Source organism: Pteropus medius, unplaced genomic scaffold (genome assembly GCF_902729225.1).
Source record: "Pteropus medius unplaced genomic scaffold, Ma_sr-lr_union100, whole genome shotgun sequence".
In the NCBI taxonomy this organism is placed as follows: Eukaryota; Metazoa; Chordata; class Mammalia; order Chiroptera; family Pteropodidae; genus Pteropus; species Pteropus medius.
In genome coordinates, this window is record NW_024354875.1 from 35381245 (window position 1) to 35402469 (window position 21225).

General features: G+C 34.1%; 1 protein-coding gene and 2 pseudogenes across 2 annotated transcripts in view; 1 reads left to right on the top strand and 2 right to left on the bottom strand.

The window, feature by feature from the left end:
* MTX2 (metaxin 2) overlaps nucleotides 1–21225 on the top strand; it is a 59398-nt gene that overhangs the window by 3577 nt on the left and 34596 nt on the right. Inside the window, exons 2-3 of one of the 2 annotated variants that reach the window (XM_039855233.1) lie at nucleotides 20077–20124; nucleotides 21093–21139. In XM_039855233.1, the coding sequence (XP_039711167.1) occupies nucleotides 20077–20124; nucleotides 21093–21139 (95 nt within the window). Of the gene's footprint in view, nucleotides 1–20076; nucleotides 20125–21092; nucleotides 21140–21225 lie in introns of those variants that run through there. The other variant, XM_039855235.1, reaches the window with a different exon arrangement.
* LOC120597460 (uncharacterized) lies at nucleotides 145–253 on the bottom strand (annotated as a pseudogene).
* LOC120597099 (40S ribosomal protein S2-like) lies at nucleotides 512–1383 on the bottom strand (annotated as a pseudogene).

Sequence of the window (21225 nt, forward strand, 5' to 3'; positions counted from 1 at the left end):
TCTTTTTCAGTAGAGGCTTGTTTTAATTTATTTTATTTTATTTTACTTTATTTTATTTTATTTTTTAGGCAAGGCAACCCTTGATCGACCTCACAGATTTCAAGGACTTTGTCAGTTTACAATCCCTTATTTTTTTATTTTTTATGCCTACAGCACCTGGTCTTCCTAGGTGGTCTCCCATTTAAGTACTAACCAGGCCCAACCCTGCTTAGCTTCCCAGATCAGGCTTGTTCAGGGTAGGATGGCCGTAGACCCAGTATAGACCTGTTTATTAGACATTGCTAAAAAGTTTAGCCTTAAAAACTTAGCTAACAGTTATCTGATTACTGATATTAAGAGTAAGCATCCATCTTTTTAAACAGGCTTAAGAGAAACTGTGAAAGCCTGTAGGAAAAATGTTTTGGCAAAATGTGAAAAGATTTTGAAGACAATGGCTATTCTTACAAAGGAAAGAATATGGCAGCTGAAATCCACCTCCTATATTGCTTTGTCAAATTTGCTTTCTTGTTTATTAAAAAGTTATTAATTGGTTATTATAATAAAGGAAAAAAAATTTTTTTCTTGTATAGAGTTTTGTGGTGGCCACAGCTGGAGCCTGGGTCCTCTGCACAGAACCTCTCTGTGGAGCTTTGCAACATGGTCAGTGAATTCCTGATAGGAACATTTGGTGAATGACAATTCTTTCCAGTGGTTGGGAGTGAAATAACTGTAGGTCTTAGAGATGGCATCACAGGTGGCCTTGGTGAAGTTGCCCAGAGTGGCAGTGCAGCCCCTGGCTGAGGTGTAGCAGTCATCAATACCAGCCATCATCAGCAGCTTCTTGGACATGGGCTGAGACAATGCCAATGCCCCTGGGGATGTGGGTAGGGCACACAAACACAGAGCCACAGCAGCTGGTCACCTTGCAAGGGATGGTGTGGGGTTTGCCGATTTTGTTCTCTCGGTAGCCTTGCCGCACAGAGGTGGAGAGCTTGGCGGGGATAATAGCCCCATGTGGATGGCAGTGGCAACCTCCTTGGAGCACTTAACACCCAAACCGGCATGACCATTATAGTCCTTGATGCAACAGATACCTTGAACTGGGTCCTCTCCAGCGTGGGTCTGCTTTTGCACCAGCATAATCTTTAAAACCTCATGCACGAAAAAGTCATTGATCTCAGATTCCTTGATGGTCAAGGAGAAGAGTTAGATCTCCAGGGACTTGATCTTCATATTCTTGACCAGGCGGCCCAGCTTGGTGACAGGGATCCACCTCTTGCGACCCTGGCCTTGACCTCCACCCTAGACACTGTTGCGGAATCCTCCAAGGAAGCTGCAGTGGCCTCCCATTCCAGGGCCTCTGGGGCCTCCAGACCCTCCCGTAGCACCTGTGTCATCAGCCATTTGGTGTTATCTCTGAGAAACTTAAGTGTCTATTTTTGAGCATTGTTCTAGATGATTTATACACATAATTGCCAATACTAACAATTCGATCCTGTCAGATAGGTGGTGGTCTTGTTTTATATATAAGAAAATTGAAGCTTCCTTAGGTAAGAGAGTAATAGAAACAAGGCCCTTGGATTAAGAAGATCTGAGTTTTCAGCTCTGCTCTGCCTCTTATGATCTTGGGCAGACCCTTCTAGGCCAGACAGCTTCCTTATTTGTAAAAGGGAGATAATATATGTTAAATATATATTAAACACCTAGTATATGTTAAATATGTGTTAAATATTCAATACATGGATGTTTCTGTTATTACCCAAAAGTCTTTGAAGATGTTATCCCATTACCATTTTGGGCAGCAGAAAATGTCCAAAGTGTCTTTATTTTTATTAACTCATATACCATCTTTTCTGAATGATCTTATTACTTCACCAGCGCCTTGCTATATTTTAAGCATATCAGTTAATTTTATCATACTGTAATTATTAATCTTTTGAAATAAGGGCAATGTCTGTTCTTTATTTAGAAGCTCAAAACTATATAAAGGATGAAAAAAGAAGATTGGAATATTTCATTTATCTCATTGTGGGCATGTGGATGCTTAATTATTTAAATTTATTAATAACTTCATTCTAGCAGTAGCATTAATTTATAGTATGATCTGAGAAAGTAGTTTTATGGGTTCTATGGAACCTATATTGAAACATCTTGAAAGTAAGTAAATCAAACAAATGCTTAAAAAATTTTGTTTTTACATCAGTAATAAAGTGTTTCTATTTCATCCCACTTGCACATCAGTACTGGGAAATCTGGACTTTAAAAGCATCTCAGAAGGGTCCTACAGGCACAAAGAAGTGGAAAACATAGGTTAAAAATTCTTTGTAAATTAAAAATGATCCTGTTGTTCATGAAGTTTATTGAAAATGAGGAAAATGATAAACCTTTTATATGTGTATGTCTAAATACTAAGGATAATTGCAACAGCTAATTGAAAGAATACAATACCTTTAATTCTTTTGTTCTTAAAAATAAGGATATTTTATTATTTATACTTAGTATTCTGAGGATTCTACAGTATTGGGAAAGGCACTGAGGAATTATTGAACCGGCTGACACATTTTAGAAAATCTTCTTTGATTCGTATTAGTTTTATGAATAATCTCATACTGTAGTGCTTATCACTTTGGCACACTGGAAGTAGGTATTGAAGGGGCAGATGGAGAAGCAAAACAGACAAAATGGGTTATATTTCAGATTACAGGCAAAATACAATTTATTGACAGTAGTGTGGCCTATTTTATCATACTTGTATTCATGAATACATTGAAGCCAAATTAGAGGCAGTGGGTTTTTTTTGCCTTTTAGAAAACTTTGATATGATGTTAAGATCAATTGAAAGGCTTGTATCTGATTTGAAATAGTCTATAGTTAAACATAATGAGAGTTTTAATTTTCTTGTATGCTTTATTAACATTTAATATTCTGAAATTACATATTTTTTAGTTTTTAATAAAAGATTTTGGTGATGGGTGCCCCATAAAATTTGTCAGTCTTATTTTTGTGAAGATACTTCAGTTATTAATGTTAGCTCAGGCTTTCCATATTTGAATGAAAATTGAAAGAAAACATCATCAAACTTCTTAACATTTTTCAAACATTTTTGAAGTTTCTTTATAAGCAGTTTTCAGATGGATTAAAGATATCAAATGAAGATGGGATATTAAATTCAAGCTCCTCATTTTTTGTTCAAAGACAGAAGTTATAATATTCAGCAAATCCAGTTTCACAAATTTATGTGTAAAGTATTTGCTTTGCCAGTAAGAGAAATGCGTGTTTTAATTTTTTAATGCTTTGTAAATGATCTTTTATTCTTGAATACTTTTCTTATTTTTCTACATGCTATAAATGAATCATGGTCTTGAACTTTTCTACATCAGTAATAAAAATGAAATTTGGTTAGTAATAAAGAAGGTTCTTTTCATAAAAACAATCATTTGCCATGGCAATTCCCATTAACTGTAACTGCATTGAGCAAGATGGAAACCATAAAAGACATTTCATTGTGCTTATACACTCAGCTATATTTTTGTGCTGATTATATATTTTTATCTCTGAGAACTTTTATAAACCAAAGAAGTTCCTTCATGATATAATCTGCCTTTGGATATTTAAAAAAGACTTTTGTTGTGCATAGTTGTGTATATTTATTTTAGTGAATGCAGCGTCCTTAGATATTATAATAGAATTTCCCCCTCATGTCATATTTTATTACCTGGTCAAACTTAGAGCACTGACTAGAACTTCTTACAAACAAATTGTATCATTTGTTAGATACGAAGAGGCCATTATTACTCCAGCATTTATTTCTGTAAGGTAATATTGGCAGGTGATGCTTCAATGATCTGGCTTTTTATCGACCTTTTCTTTTGATTACTAGCCCTTATGTTATAGGAAAATGTTTTGGCATTATGAATTATAAGTAATGTTCCTGATTTTCTTATTTTATAAATTTAAAAAAGATACATCAATAAGAAATGGTATAAAAATAAAAGTTACTGTATTTTTTCATTAGACATTGTTATTGTTATTGATTTAACATTCTGGTTTGGCTAGGGGATGAAAAGGAGTTATGTAAAGTTAACTAAGTGGTAATTGATATTTGTTCTTCATTTGAGATTTTGAATTATTCTTGATGTATTTTCTCCTAAAACGAATTTCTCCTTTTTGCCATATACTTGTATTGATTTTCCCATAGTATCATTGGGTAGCTGTTTGGAGAATTAATATAAAATAAATATTTGGAAAAGAGAGATATGTTTTAGAAATCATGGAGTACAGGTTAAAGAAAATATGTTTCATTATTTACGCTTTCGATTATTTTGATATAGGTAAATGACTTCTGGTCTGCCTTTTATAAAAAGATTATGGTAAAATTTTAGCTTAGCTAGCATAATTAAGTCATTTTTCTCTTGGAGTCTCTTTTTTTCTCATTTTCTTAATAATGTAGCGCTGCTATCAGAACAGTGTTTATGATGGAAGTAAGCCATTGCGGTTACTGGGTTTCACATTCTGGAGACTAGAGGCCAGGGAGCAGTGATGTGGTCAGGAAGTTGGAGAGTGAAACTTCAGGAAGGTAAAGTTTCAAGATAATGTGTTAGTCAAATGGAACTGACTGTGCAAGTGTCAAAATCTATGCCTGAAGCAGTAAAATGGAATTTATAGATGTAACATGGTCAGGAGTCAGTTTGGTGACTGATTTAAAAGAACACAGGGAATTCTTAGGCTTCAGATGAATTAACATTTAATTGTCTTTAATGATAAGTCTGTGACTAATAGTAGCTATTAAAACTATGACTGATTAGTTATTTTTGTAGTGTACAAACCACACCAAAAGTTAGGGGTGTAAAACATCCATTTTATTAAGTTCATGGATCCTGTGGGTCAGTAATTCAGACAGGCCACAGGAGAGTTGGCTTGTCTCTACCTCACAATGTCTGGATCCTCAGCTGGAAAAACTCAAAAGGCTAGAGATCTAACAGCTGAGGGCTGGAAACATCTGGAAGCATCTTCATTCACATGTCTGATAATTGATGTTGGCTAGGAACTCAGCTGGGATTGTCTTCTGGAATTCTTACACATGGCCTTTCCATGTGGCGTGGGCTTCCTCGGAGCCTGTGGCTTCAGAGTAATGAGATTTTTTTACTCAGTTCTTCAAAGGCGTGTGTCCAAGCTAACAAGGGAGAAGTTGCATCACCTTCTGTGACCTTGCTTTGGAAGTCTTGAAGCATCACTTCTACCATGTTCTATTGGTTGCGAGAGTTACAAGTCTGTCCAGTTTCAAGGGGAGAGGAATTAGACTTCTCTTCTTGATATGGGGTGGGGTGGGGTGGTGGCTTGGTGATTCTAGAAGAGTTTGTAGGACACGAGATATTGTTGTGGCCATCTTTAAGAAGTATAATCTGCCATAGTAACTAAGAGGGTATATACTGGTGGACAGGGCTCAGCTGAGTCTGTTTTAATTAGACCTGGGAAATGCCTAATCTCACTTATGACCTAATAGAGGTTCTAAAACTGGATGGGGGTGGATGAGAGGTGGAGGTGGGTAGAATATTGTGTAAGGGCGATGGGATGGTAAGGTGGTAGGGTGGTATTGCACATTGCAGTCAGTTTTATGTGGAGCTCTCTAAATCAAGACATGCTTGCTTTGCCTTGCACTTCCCACCTGCATGCATGCACTTGCACACACATTCTTTTTTCTTACCAAGGGCCTATTATATGTGAAAGTCAGGTGCAGCTCTAAGGCAAGTTTTTAAAACATTCCATAGGTGATTGGGCTGTGCACTTCTGGTTAGGAACCATTGAACAATTTGGAGAGAAAGTGAGTTCATGAGTTTACACTGTTGAATTTAGTATATATTATCGAGTTATTATCATTACTTAATTTGGTTTGATGGTTTTATTTCCAGAGTTATAGCAATATTTTTTGCTGTGAAATATCTTTCAGACTTTAGATAGCCAGAGACCTGCTTGTGTTTCCTACAGAACATATTTATTTGTTAGATTGAGTACCTAATTTGCATGCTTTGCTAGGTGCTGGGGTACAAAAATGAGTTATACAATTTTTGCCCTTCATACACTTAACATTCTTGGGTAGGATACATCTATTGAAACACATAATTTCAATATCAAGGAGTCAACCTTATAATAGAAATGCTAATTTAGGATGCTTTTACCAAGCTTTTTACCTTTCTTCTCTCACACTGAATTAGGAATGTTAGATTTTTAGTGAATACCTCTACTCCTTTCCCTGCCTCTCCACTTTCTGTCTGTCACACTTGTGATTATTTTTTTGGACCCAGTTCAGATTTCATCTCATGAATTCTTTCCTATCTTCCTTGGGCAGATTTTGTTATTTCTTCAAGAGGCTTCCTATAGTACTTTATATGTACTTCTGGTCTAATGCTTGTATTAATTATTGATTGAGTACATTCTGTGAGCTAGAGATTGTGGCACTTATATAATTTATCTAGTTTTATTCTTCCAACAACCTTACAAGGTAGGTAATATTTCCCCTTTTTACAGATGAGATAATTAGGGCAAGAAGATTAAGCAACTTGGCCACCGTCACTCAGACAGTAAGTTGTGGAGTTGATAGAGGAACCCAGGTACGTCTGACTTCAAGACCTATGTTTTTTCCCCTGCACCACCTGTGTTCACTTACTGTATCATAAATGGTTATGTGTATCTCAGTCAACTCTTCTCAAACTTCTCCTCCTACCCACTCAACAAATTTAGATTCTAGAGAGCAATGACAGTTTTATATTAGATTCTAGAGAGCAATAACAGAGATTCTTAATTATAATCTGTTACATTTTGGAAATTCAGTAACCTGTTTACTCAGTTAAATGCCTTAAATATCTTTTTTTCCTATGTTTCTGTGGATTTTCTACCCTTGACTCCTATTCATGAAGGGATTCTGGTTAGGCTGTGTTATCGTGTGTGTGTGTGTGTGTGTGTGTGTGTGTGTGTGTGTGTGTGTGTGTTGTGTGTCTTGGGGTATCTTACCATCCTGCCGGTATTTTGGAGGTCACATCCTCTGTAGGGGATCATTTGTTTCATGGCTGGTTGAGAGCAGCAGGGAGGAGGAATGGAGAATTTTTTGGTTGATGTGAGAGAGTGTATGTAAAGTACTTAGAATAGTGAGCACATAGTAGATACTTAAAAAAAAATAGGTGCTATTATTACAATGATTGTGTTTGGCTTAGAGTAGTGGGGAGAATTGCTCCTAAAGTTTGAGGGAAATCTATTTTCCATTTTCTAGGATTAGATTTAGAGAGAACCATTAAACCTTGAAGGTTAACATTGTTAACATTATTGAGGTCTGATTCTTGTGTGGGGCTGTTTGTCTTCTTGCTGTGTTTTGGCCAGAAATTGTACTTGTAATCTTAACCAGCTGTTTTTGTATAGTTCTGCTATTGATCTCGTATTCATCTCTGTTTCTGAGAAAAGCTCAGACATGATGTTAGTGTTTTCCTCTTTTGTGAATTTCAGATTACCGTTTTTAAAAAGAGAATTCAAATTTTAAGTCCTAGCTACAAAGTTCATGTCTATTCATAATTACATGTAGTTGGCTTGCTTTTTATTGGAAATTAATAAAAAATGGTTGTTCATGTTTACAATGGGACAAGGTCTAAACATAACCATTTGTGAACATGACACATATATACTTACTAAGAAAGAATAGAGGTTTTAAATTTAATTCGTATTCACTTTTGCCTGAGTTATTGGCTTGTTGATGATGAAAATTTGTTTTCTTACCCCTTGTTAACCTTTAGAAGTTTGTCAGTTTTATGAAATTGATTCTTGAATACCGTTTTGGAATTGATCTATAGTTTCACATAGATAGGTTTAGATGGCTCATGTTCAAATCTCATAATTACTAACAATTTTACTTTCCATATTGATTACATCTAATGGAAAAACTATCTTTTAGCCACTTTGGTTCCAAAATAAGTGAGGACTTAGTTCATTAATCTTAATTCTGGAACACAATAAAATTGCAACATGTTACTAAGGCATGTTGTAAAACATGGCTTTAAGCCATATCCAAAAATACTTAAGTAGAAAAAGATGGCCAAAAATATTCTTGAATAAAATTAATCTATATAGATCCTCATGACCACGTTCTTTGAGGCAAATCAATGAAAGAGGTGAAAAGAACTTTAATCTTATTTCAAGTGTATTCTGTGTCCTGGGAACAGTCTTTTTTTGTGGTGTTCAGACTGTCTGCATCAGATTTACTGGGATTACTTGTGGCAAATTTGGATTCTTGGTCATCTCTACACTATCAGAATCTCTTGAATTTTGGGTTTGGTGGAAATACACAATTTTACGAAGTTCCTCAGGTGATTTTTGTACACTAAAGGTTGAGAACCACTGTTATAGGATGATTATAATTGCTTAAATTCTAATAATTATTACCCAAGAATGTTTATTGTGGGCTCTGTGAAGAGATTAGCTAATACAGTTGTGTGTTCACTGACTCTGGATCCAGACTACCTGGATTCAAACCCTGGCTTTTGTCATTTACTAGCAATGTGACTTTGGGCAAATGACTTATGCTTGTGCCTCAGTTTTCTTATTGTAAAATGAGAAAGTAGTAATAGTGTCTACTTCATAAAGTTGATGTGAGATAGTAAATATGTCAAGCACTTAGGTGCACAATAAATACAATAAGAGTCTTTTAAAATTTTCTAATTGCTTCAGCTTTACTCTGAGATACAATTTATATCTTTCTTAAGTGTACAAATCAAGGATTTTTTAGTATATTTACAGAGTTGTGATTATTACCACAATTTAATTGTAGAACATTTCTATTAATCCCAAAAGAAATCCCTTGCTCATTTACAATCACTTCCCATTCCCAGCCTGAGTCAACTACTAATCTCCTGTCTCCATAGATTTGCCTCTTCTGAACATTTCATATAAATGGAATCAAACAATATGTTTTCTTTAATGTCTGGCTTTTTTCACTGGCATAATACTTTTGAAGTTCTTCCGTGTTGTAGCATGTATCAATTCTTGGTTCCTTTCAATTGCCAAATAATATTCTATTGTATGAATATTCCATATTTTGTTTATCCATTCACCAGAGTATAGTCATTAGGGTTGCCGCTTTTTGACTATTGTGAATAACACTACTGTGAACATTCACATACAAGTCTTTGTGTTAGGTATATGTTAGGTATGTGTTAGGTATATGTCTCCTGAGTGAATACCTAAGAGTAGAATTGCTGTGTCATATGGTAATTTTGTGTTTAATATTTTGAGAAACTGCCAAACTTTTTATATTTCTACCCACAGTGTATGAGAGTTCCAAATTTTCCACATCCTCTAAACATTTGTTACTCTGTCTCTCTTATTGATTGTAGCCATTCTAGTGGGTGTGAAGTGGCATCTCAGGTACTTGTTGGCCATTCCTGGATTTCCTTTGGAGAAATGTCTATTCGGATCCTATGTCAATAAAAACTTTGGAGGTTATTTGCCTTTTTTATTTTGAGTTGTAAAAGTTTTTTATATATTCTGGATATAAACTTTATGAGTCTTAGGGAATCTTAACTGCTACCACCATCATTATCAACATCATCATCATCAACATCATCATCATCATCTATTTAGATAGAAGTATAGGTAATGCTTGACCAGAAGAAGATATATTCTCATTACTCTCTAGTTTTGTTTGAACTCTGATGTTGGTAGTGAGAGGGAAGTTCTTCCCTTTACTAGTTTTCCTAAATTTTCAATCTTTTACTTTCTATCCTCTGCTTCTTGAATGGCAGAATATTAGAATCCATTTGCTTTTAATTTTTTAAAATAATAATTTAAAAATTTTCTATATTGTTGGCATACAATGTTATATCATTTTTAAGTCTACAGTATAGTGATTAGAAATTTATGTAACTTACAAAGTGATCGCCCTAATAAATCTAGTACCCATCTGACACCATACACAATTGTTACAATATCATTGACTATATTCTTTATCCTATATTTTACAGCCCCATGACTATTTTGTAACTACTAATTTGTACTTTTTTATCCCTTCCCCTTTTAAACCCCCTCCCAATCTCTCTCCTATCTGGCAGCCATCAAAATGCTCTTTATATCTATGAGTTTGTTTCTGCTTGGTTTATTTTGTTCTTAAATTCCGTGTATAAGTGAAACCATATGACATTTGTCTTTGTCTGACTTGTTCCACTCAGCACAATGCTCTCTAAATCCATCTGTGTTGTTGCAGATGGCAAGATTTCATCTTTTTTTTTTTTTTTTTTTTTTTTTGTGGCTGAGTGATATTCCATTTTATATATGTACCACCTTTTCTTTATCCATTCATCCATTGGTGGACATCCAGGTTGCCTCCATATCTTGATTATTGTAAATAATGCTGCAACGAGTATGTGGATGCACATTTCCCTTTGAAGTAGTATTTTGAGTTTCTTTGGATAAATACCCAGAAGTGGGATTACTGGGTTCTTATTTATCTCTTATTATATAGCCTTTATTTTAAAGTCTATTTTGTCTGATACGAATGTTCTACTATAGCTTTTTTTTTTTCCAGTTCCATTTGCATGAAATGTCTTTTTCCATCCCTTTACTTTCAGTGTGTGTGTGTCTTTCGATCTGAAATGAGTCTCTTGTAGGTAGCATATATAAGGGTTGTGTTTTTTTATCCATTCAGCTACTCTATGTTTTGATTGGAGCATTTAATCCATTTACATTTAAAGTAATTGTTACTAGATATGTAGTTATTGCCATTTTATTATTCATATTTTTAATCTTTTTTTCTTCTAGGTCCCCCTTAACATTTTCTATAATATTGGCTTGGTGACTATGAATTCCTTTAGCTATTTCTTATCTGGGAAGCTCTTTATCCTTTGATTCTAAATGATAGCTTTGCTGGCTAGAGTAATCTTGGTTGTAGGTCCTTGCTTTTCTGTATATTTCTGAATACTTCATGCTCCTTCTGGCATGCAAAGTTTCTTTTAGAATTCAGCAGTCTTATGGAAGCTACCGTGTAGATACCTAATTGCTTTTTCTCTTGCTGCTTTTAAGATTATCTCTTTGTCTTTAACCTTTGGCATTTTAATTATGATGTGGGCCTCTTTGGGTTTATCTTGTTTGGGATTCTCTGCGCTTCCTGGGCTCCTATATGTATTGCCTTTGCCAGGTTAGGGAGGTTTTCCGTCATTATTTCTTCAAAAGGTTTTCAGTTCCTTGCCCTCTCTCTTCTCCTTCTGGTACCCATCTGATGCTAATGTTGGTATGTTTGATGTCCCAAAAATCCCTTAAATTATCCTCCTTTTTTTGGAATCTTTTCCTTGTTGTTTTCTGCTACCTTGTCTTCCAAATTGCTGATTTGATTCTCAGCATTATCTAATCTGTTGATTCTTCCTAAGGTATTCTTCGTTTCATTTACTGTATTCTTTATTTCTGATTGGTTCTTCTTTTATGTTTTCTGTTTCCATTTTCATATTTTGTCTTTGTTAAAGTTCTCTCCGAGTTCATCTACTCTTCCCCTAAGTTCATCAAGCATCCTTATAACCAGTGTTTTAAACTCTGCATTTGGTAGATTGCTTATCTCCATTTCTTAGTTCTTTTTCTAGAACTTTGTTCTGTTCCTTCATTTGGGGCATGTTTCTTTGTCTCCCCATTTGACTGCCTCCCTGTGTTTTTTTTCTATGTATTAGATAGAGCTGCTAAGTCTCCTGGTATTAGTAGAGTTGCCTTATGTAGCAGGTGTCCTGTGGGGCCTACTGGTGCAATCTCTCTGGTCACCTGAGTCGGATGCTCCAGGTGTGTCCCTTGTATGAGTTGTGTATGTAAAATAAGAGCTATGTATAATTTACTACACATTTTTATGTGTACTACAACAATTAATAAAGAATATACAGTGGATTCTGATGTCAGTCAACAAATTTATTCTCTGGACTGATAACTTTCAGCCAAGGAACTAGGTCTGGTGTGAATCTTCTTCCAGAATCTGAGAATCCTTTGTATTTGTGTCTTACATCTTTCTAGTCTGCCCTAGAATTTCTCCAGTCTGCTTCTTGTTTCAGGAAGCTTTTTCAATCTAAGGTAGTCTTTAATCTTTGTATCTGCACCTGCTTACAGTATATTCTTTAAGTAATTATTATGATTTGAAATTTGTATCTCTCCAAAATTCATGTGTTGAAATCCTGTTACCCAAGGTAATGGTATTGGAAGGTGGGGCCATTGGGAGGTGATTAGGTCATGAAGGCAGAGCCCTCATGCTTGGGATTAGTACCCTTGTAAGAGGCCTCAGTTCCCTTGGCCCTTCTACCATGTGAGGACACAGCAAGAAGACAGCTGTCAGCTACCTGGAATAGGACCTGCACCAGAACTTGATCATGCTGGCATCCCAATCTTGGACTTCTAGCCTCTGGAACCGTGAGAAATAAATTTCTATTGTTTGTAAGTCACCCAGTTTGTGATATTTTGTTATAGCAGCCTGAATGGACTAAGATGGTAGCCTTACTGTTAATGTTACAAAATGCTACCTGCCAGTTTTTTAGGTTTATGGAAATGATAGCATTACACTGTGCTTCTCAGTTTTCCAACGTGAGCCATTTTCTGACGTGAACATTGGTCTGACTGTTGAGGCGATGGGAGATTGGTTTTAAACTCCTTTTGTGGGAAGAGTCACTTCCTGCTTACACATCCTGTGTAATATCATTAAGCATTGCCTATGAAACAGTAGCTCAGGGCCATCACTACATAATCATTTTATTATCAGTGTTATCTAGGATGTAGTGTTATCTTCTATTTGTTTGCAGGTGAATTGCTGTTGAATCTAATATAAGCTCTTTAAATTCTAGTTTTGATAAAGTCACATCATCATATTTTAAGTCTAAACACCTTAAAAATCTATTTTAAATGAAGTCTTCATATCATAACTACCTAAAACTTGATAGGTTTTGAAATTAGTGTCTGCATTGATATCAGTATAGTGTTTATGTATAACTAGTAAATTTATTTTCTTCTTTTCTCTTTGTGTCTTGTAGTAACTTGTCCATGTTTAAGAGCTGCCAAATGCTCTTTGAGTATTTTGTTATATTAGTAGTTTTTGCGTTTATACCTTTGACAGAAAGCCATCTATATTTGGAGGTAGCCTACCCATGTTTCTTACTCCTTTTGTATAACACTGTCTACATCCTCTGTGGAAGTTGAAGAGATAACATCTATGAGCTTTCGGAATCAAGTTCCCTAAGGATAAACTGAGGTTGACTTCATTAGTGCACAAATGATAGGTTTGTGTAGAGTTATTTTAACATTAATCAATTTGATGGATTGGAAATATGACAGTCCTGAAGCATCATACAACATTAGTGCTTATTATTCTACAAATTATGTTTTTACCTGCATTTATATGCCAGAGGTGTCGTGTTGTACATTAAGAATGCAGAATTTAAACAACAGCAGGAACAATAGAGGACATTTCTTTTCATGGCCCTTCTCTTGTCTTAGATTAGATCATTAAGAGATGGACTTTGGAATTAGACTTATTAGGTCATAGCACTTTCATATTGTGAAATATCTTGAATTGAATGGGTTAGATAGATCATCTGCCACTAGAATGATTTATCAACCCAATGTAATACTTGAGAGAATACTGCAGGTACAATGTAGAGTCTTTAAAAGATCTAGGGCTATATAAATATGAATTTATTGGCCACTAATCATTTATCTAAAAATTATAATTGGTTAGTAGTAAAGAATATTGATTTTTTTTGGTCATATTGTTGATGAAGCTTAAAAATTGTGGATACTTTCAAGATAATTAAATTAGAAGCAAATATATATATATATATTTTTGGGGGCTGTGAGTGTTGCTTTATCATGCGTGCATTTCTAACGTTTATTTATTTATTTATGCATTATTTATTTTATCTTATGGCTTTCAGAAGTCCAAATGTATATATCCTCTCTGTGTTAAAACTTTGTTCCTCTCCAACATAAATATTGTTAGGAATGAAGAAAGTTTTTTCTTTGAAAAATTTAAAAACACTCATTTGGATTAAAAGAACTCTCCATCACTGAAGACCAAAACTTTAAGAGGCATCTCCTTTGCTCCTGGTAAAAGAGACACTAAATGTAAAATAATCACTTTTACCTGGGCAAAATTGGAAAGTAGGTAAAGGGCTAAGTGGGTAAAAGACTTAATAACTTTAATTGGATAGAAACTTAGTTATGTGGTGCTCTCTGATATTTATCTTATTTCTAGATGTTCTTTATATCTATAAAGTGGGATTATATTCTCCTTTATAAAAATGATAACTTTCTTGTTTTTTTTCTAGAGAATAAGAAGTCATTCTAATTTTAAGGAATGAATTAATGTTGGTCATTAAGTATTTTAGAGTAAGTTACTGCTTCGATATGAAAATGATATAGTAGTTTCTTATTATGAATGAATTAATTTCTGAATGAGTAGTTTTACTTTGGAACTCTTATAATAAAGATATTAGCTTTAAGTGATACTTAGACTAAAAAAATTTAAATCTTGCTTAATTTGAATTTCATATTTTGGCATGTATTACTGTAAGTGCCATATTTAGTTTTCAGCAATTAAGAAGCCAAGTCTTTAATAAATAATCTCAGCACCATAGGACTTTACACATCCTAGGAACTTACTGCTTGGAAATAGAGATAAGATATTGACATAATAATAGAATGGAGTAGAAAGTAATATATGATCTAAGACAAGTACAAACTGCTATAGACAATATAGATAAAGGAGAAATTAGATTTGTTTAGTTAAAAAAGCCTTCTTGATGGAGGTAGCATTTAAACTTGGTCTTGAAAAAGGTATAAGATTTGGATTTGTGCTGGTGAAGGGATATTTGGGACAGAGGAGAACAATTAGAGCAAAGTCACCAAGATGAGAAAGTGAAATGTATGGGAGAAATTTTAAGTACTCTGGTGGGATATGAGGGTTCTGTTGTTATGTAGATGGGTAGGCAGGTGTCCCCATCTTCTCATTAATTTGTGTGTGTTCTTTCTAAGCTTTTTCCATGGTCAAAAAAGATGATTTCACTAAAATAGAAGAGGACTTTTCTTTGACCAAGGGTATGTGAATGGTTGGGTTCCCTGCTAAAGCTTCAAATAAGTAGATATTTAAATAGAACACTGTTTTCTAAAGTGAGGTGGGATGTATATACCCCCTCTGTTATGCAAGACAGTCAGCCCTTTGAAGTACAAGGAAAAAAGTATTGGAACTTGGATTTCAATTTATTTTCAACTCTACTTTCTTTTTTAGTGTATGTTTTATAATATATGTGATTTATATATAAATTATATATAATATTTATAATATATGTGATTTGTATATAAATTTATATATATAATTTATATACTAACCATATGATTTCTAAATCTGTTTTGGCCTGCATGCTCAAATATTTTATTGATGGGGACACAAGATTTTAAAAAGTAGTGATCCCTGGCTTAGAGTTATAGAATGTGGAAAGGAGACTAGTGAGATTGTCAGATGGTTGAGGGCCTTGTGTTATTCTTAGGAGTGTTATACCGGTAATATCCAATGAAAGCTATATGTTTGATATAAAACAGAACAAATTTCCAGTTTTAGGGTCAATACATCATTAAGTTTATAGAATTAGATTCTGCCAACTACTTCAGGCAGCTATTTAATATTTTTACAGCTGTATTATTGGTTATAGTATTGAAGTTCTCTGGGTAAAAAAAATTTTTTTTGGCCATCTCCATGTCGTGTAGTTTCCTTATCTTCCCTGCTGCATTCTTAGCTTAAACAGTGCAGAATAATAACAATAATGATAGAGGTAATAATAAAAAGAAACTTTGATTCAGCCAAGATTTACTAATTGCCTGTTAGGTACTAGGTTCTAGGGATGAAGTGGTAAGCAAAAATCAGACATGAACACTGGATTCATGGTGCTAATATTCTAGTGGGGGAAGCAAACAAATAGTCCTCAAATCATTGTAAAAATGTTGACCATGAATAAGTGATATAGTGGAGTGTGCATGCTACTCAAGTTTGTAAAGAGAGCGTTTCAACTATTTAGGGAGGTCAGTGGAGGCTTCCCTGAGGACAGAACTGGCTACATAATTTCTGTGGCCCAGTGCAAAATGAAAATGAGAAGCCCTTTGTTCAAAAGAATTCCAAGACTGTGACAGCAGAACATTAAACCAAGCGTGGAGCCCTTCTAAGTGCAGGCCTTGTGCAACTGCTCGGGTTGCAAGTCCATGAAGCTGCCCAATCTGAAGAAGTGATGTTTGAGCTGAAATGTGAGGACACAATAGAAGGGGAAGATTGCTCCAGGGCAGAGGAAAAAGCACAAATGTATCTCTAGGGCAGGAAGGAACAGGGTGCCTTCAGAAACTGGATGAAGACCAATGTGGCTGAGTACAGAGTGGTTGGAGTGGAGGTATATTGAAGCCAGAAAGGTAGACAGGGTTATGTGTAAGGTCAAGTTGAGGATTCTGATCTTTATCCCAAGAGCCACACAAACAACTGATGTATGTTAAGCATAAAGTTAACTTTTGATGTGCTAGCAATACCAATAACTTGTAACTTGACAGCATTGGACAGCATTCTCTCTGGATCACCATTTCCTACCAGGCTTCTTTTTGGAAACTTTTAACTTTACCTTCTGTATTTATCCTAAGGCTTGCCCTTCCCTATGGCAGGTTTAAAAAGGCACTTCACATCAAGGAGTGCTTTTGATGGCGGAAATTGAAAATAGGATAGGTGAGTTATGAAATTTTATTCCTTATTGAATTAGTCTGTGGTCTAAAACATTTTAGGTCAACTGAAAAACTTGTAAGAGATGAAAATGTATTTCGTTGTTTTTAAAAAGAATATTTTTCATTTTAAATGCTATAGATTTTTAAGGTGTATTGTCAGCACTATAATTTTAAATTCTTAATCTGCCTTTCTTTTACATATGATCAGGAGAAAGGGGTGGGTATTGACTTGCCTGACCTTGGGAAAAAGTAGTGGGGAAGAAGTTGTACTTTTGGACTTTGTCTTTCACATAATAGGTATTATCAATGAAAGTCTTTAATGAATATTACTCAAATGATTCATGGACTTACTTATGAAGGCAATATTAGAGTTCATTTCCTAGAAAGATACCTGCATGGTTGATTTGTAAATCTGTTGCCATGCTACACAATTTAGGATTTTCACTTTTGGCACTTTATCGACTAACACGCAAGCCATTTCTTGTCCCATGCCACGCTTAAAACGTAATTATTTGAGGCGGTTTATATAGGCGATACATGTAAATCAGTGATGTTTGTATACACAGAGCAGCCGCTCATGAGTGAGATAGGCAGCTGATCATTTCCTGCCTCTATCATTTCTTTCCTCCTGGTCCATGGATGCACTGGAATTTGAAGCTCCTAAAACATAGTTATATCAGCCTACTTGCCTTCTCTTTTTAAGTGATTGGTTCTGCTTATGAAGATAACATCAGACATTTTGGCATTTACTTTTTGAGAATTTATTTTCAATAATAATTTCTGAGTTGGAGCATAGTTTGTATCTTGGATCAAGAAAAACATACACCCTTCACCTTTATTTTCCGCTTTAGGTTCTTAATATCAGCTTTCAGTATTTGTAGGCAATTTCTTTATTCTTGTTTGAAGTTAGGTAATATGTTGCGATATTTCTTTTACTTTCACATATGTCTGTTGTAGTAGATCTGGAGAATCAGTAGGAGTGATGATAAATGAACTTTTAACTGGAATTACCGAACACATAAATTATTGTTCATATGAGAACTCTGGGATACTGCAGAGTAGTGAAGTAGTTTTTGATTTATAAAAACATTTAAATTATATTCAGCATATGTTTAATGCTAAGTTTGTTATTTCAGTATTTTGAAAGTTTATAACACATTCCTAGTATGTACACAAAACAGCTAACAAAAGTTAAAATGACCAGAATATTTAGTTAGAACTCTCCATTACTTTAACATATTTGATAATTTAAGTTCAGTAAAACTTTTATTAGCTAGAATATTTAGGGAGTAAGGTGGTAAGTTTAATCAAATATCCCTTTCCTTTTAACATAATTAATGAACGCCAGCTGTATGCACAACATGGTACAGTGTAGCATACACAGATGCATATGACACTCTGTGCCCACAAGGAACTTAGTTTCAGTATATCTAATTTTTGTAAATTTTATTCCTATGCATTATTGCTTTGCTAAGATTAATATAATGCATATAATTAAATCTTTGATGGTGTAGGATCTTATAATGAATAAACTTAATTATATTGTTTCTCATACAGATGTAAACGATATAGATGTGCTGACCTAAATGGTTATTTTTGAGTAATTCGCTGATGTCAGCTTGCTTTTGTTTACCTGATTTTTATTTTAAAAACTGTGTTACTGAGGTTAATTGGGTTTTTACTGAAATTTTACTTGGTTTAAAAGTTTATAGTAACATATAATAAATATTTAGTTTCACTACCTTTTTGGTACATGAGTTAAAATTCAGTAGCCTTTACATATATGTATAATATTGTGAGTAACAGCATACAAAACTATGTATGGTCCATTATCTGCTTGATGATTTCATGGTATTATCTGTAAGTATGAGTTTTATTTTGTGTAGCTCAAACCAAACCAAACCAAAAACAGCATTTATAATTTATAATAATACTACTACTGTGTTTTTCTTTTCACTCTAAAGTATTAAGAAAAGCAAATAAGAACCCTCCCTGCTTCGATACTGTTTTAGTGTATCTTAAATGATCAGTCATGAGAAAAAAATGCTTCACATATATACATTTCTTTTAAAAAATCAACTAGAATTTTATATTAAAAATACTTTGTTGCTATGTCATAGAAACTGGATTAGTTTAAACACAAGAAATATACCAATTATCAAATTTCATATATTTAATTTTCTTTCTTGCTGAGCGTAAATGTAATTACTCTGTTAGAATTTGTGATTTTGATGTTTTATGGCTTTTACAAAGAAGATTCAACAAATGATATCCTGTTTATTCTATAAGTGGAATCATTACTTGTTAGTGCAGTTGATTAGACAGAATTCAAATCTAGTACTTTTTCCAAGCACTGGTAGGTTGCTGATATTCTCTTTGTAGCTGGCTAGAATCTTCTCTAGATGAAAGGTTAAGAGGCAAGGTCAAACAAGCCTGACTTCAGGCCTAAAATTAGCTTTATCAGCTTTATTTGACATTTTAGGTACTTACTGCTTCATCATGCTACTCCTCTTTGTTTTCGTGGGGTGGTGGTGGTGGGGTCAAGGCAGAGAAATGCTCTACATTATAAGATTCCTCCGAATTTAAATACTACCAGCTTGTAAGGCAAGATGCACACAGCCTGATACAGACATATTTGATTCTTTCATGCAGTGTTGTCTGTTTGAAAATTTACTTTCTTAAAAATTTACAGTAAGATTATAGATATTGTTTTACCATTTTTTAATAGTGAATCAAAATTCAGTATCTTTTTATGTGTAACATTTTAGATATGTTTGTGTTCGAAAAGACTAAAAGAATAATAGCATATAGGCTGTTTTGTTTTTTAAATTCTCACTTTTGATTGGGCAAGATGTCTCCCACCTTCTCCTTATAAAAAGCAAACAAACAAAAAACAAATTACCACCAAACAGTAAACCAAGCATGCATTTAAAACATTATATAACTTACTTGGAGAAGTTACCATAGAATCTAAGGTAGTGTGATTAGTTGCCGTAGTTAAGGTAACCTTGGCAATAATATTGTAGGTAACAGCATACAAAATTGTATATGGTCCATTATCTGCTTGATAATTTCATAGCATTATCCCTAAGTATGAGTTTAATTTTGTGTACCCGAAACCAAACCAAACCAAAAACAGCGTTTATAATTTATAATAATACTACTATATTTTTCTTTTCATTCTAATGTATAAAGAAAAGCAAATTAATTAACTAATTACTCTTAATTTGCTTAGTTAAGGTAACCTTGGCAATTCACTTTAAATGTTCTAGGCCAATGCATGTGCTTATTAATTTGGTTGGTTATTCATGTTTTTGCCCTATGTGCCTAATTATCACTGCTTTGTTTCCACAGCTGCAGAACCTTGGCCTGAAAATGCTACATTATATCAGCAACTAAAAGGTAGGTACTTGTTCACAATTAAAAATGTCTTTGTGTCAAAGTATATTTATTACCAAAAAAAAAAAAAATTTCCTCAATAATGTAATTTACTGCAAAGAGAATATAAAACAGAAAGAAGGGATTCCCTTGTGTAATTCGTCTAAGAGATTTTGCCTAAACTTGTGTCTGCCAGTGTAAACCAACTATTCATGGCCTATAAGGTCCTTAGTTTATTATTGACTCATTATACTGGCTGCTGTAGGCAGTGTAAAATGATGTGGTTGCAGGAGCAGTTGGCAGATTTACTGCACCAATAGCTGACACAGCAGATTTTTGAAGTCCTATGGTAAAGTGGGCTCTCAGTAAAAAGGAACTGTTAAAATGTATAGGCTAGGATGGTTCAGGCTCCCTTTAGCAGCTCTTCATATATCATCAGATCACATTATGGACCCCATTTGGGGCTCAGCAGCCTGCTACAGTTGTCAGAAGACTGCAAAGTAATGAAGACTAATAGGCAGCAGCCCGAGTCTTCTAAGCATGGAATTTTTATTGCAGCGAACTTGTCATCTTTCTTTTGTGTGACAGACCTAGACACACTGTGCAATATTAACTGCAAGCTGGTTTTATATGATTTTGAATGGTTTTACTTTTAACTAGAGAGGTTAGAGTAAATATAAAATAGTACTTACTTGTAATGAAAAGAAGAGGAATATATTTTGAAAGCTTGAAAAATGAATTTGTTCTTAAATAAATGAGTGATTTTAATTATATATTTTTGATAAAATGCGATAAATGATCAGTTTTAGAGGAGATAGTCTTATTTTATCATTATTTACACATGATATACTATAATCAAAATTGTAATTATACAATAGCATTGATATAGAACTTCATAATTATATTAGTGAAAGGCTATATCTTTTCTTTTTAAAAACAAAAATATAAGTATATTTTAGTTGTTTAGCAGTCACATTTTTGTATTTCCACAGGGGAGCAAATTTTGCTTTCTGACAATGCAGCTTCTCTTGCTGTGCAGGTAATTATACAAATAATGTAATATTTTTTCACTTTGAGTTGCAGTCCCCCCCGTACAGTCTGATACAATTTGCTTAGAATTTTTCT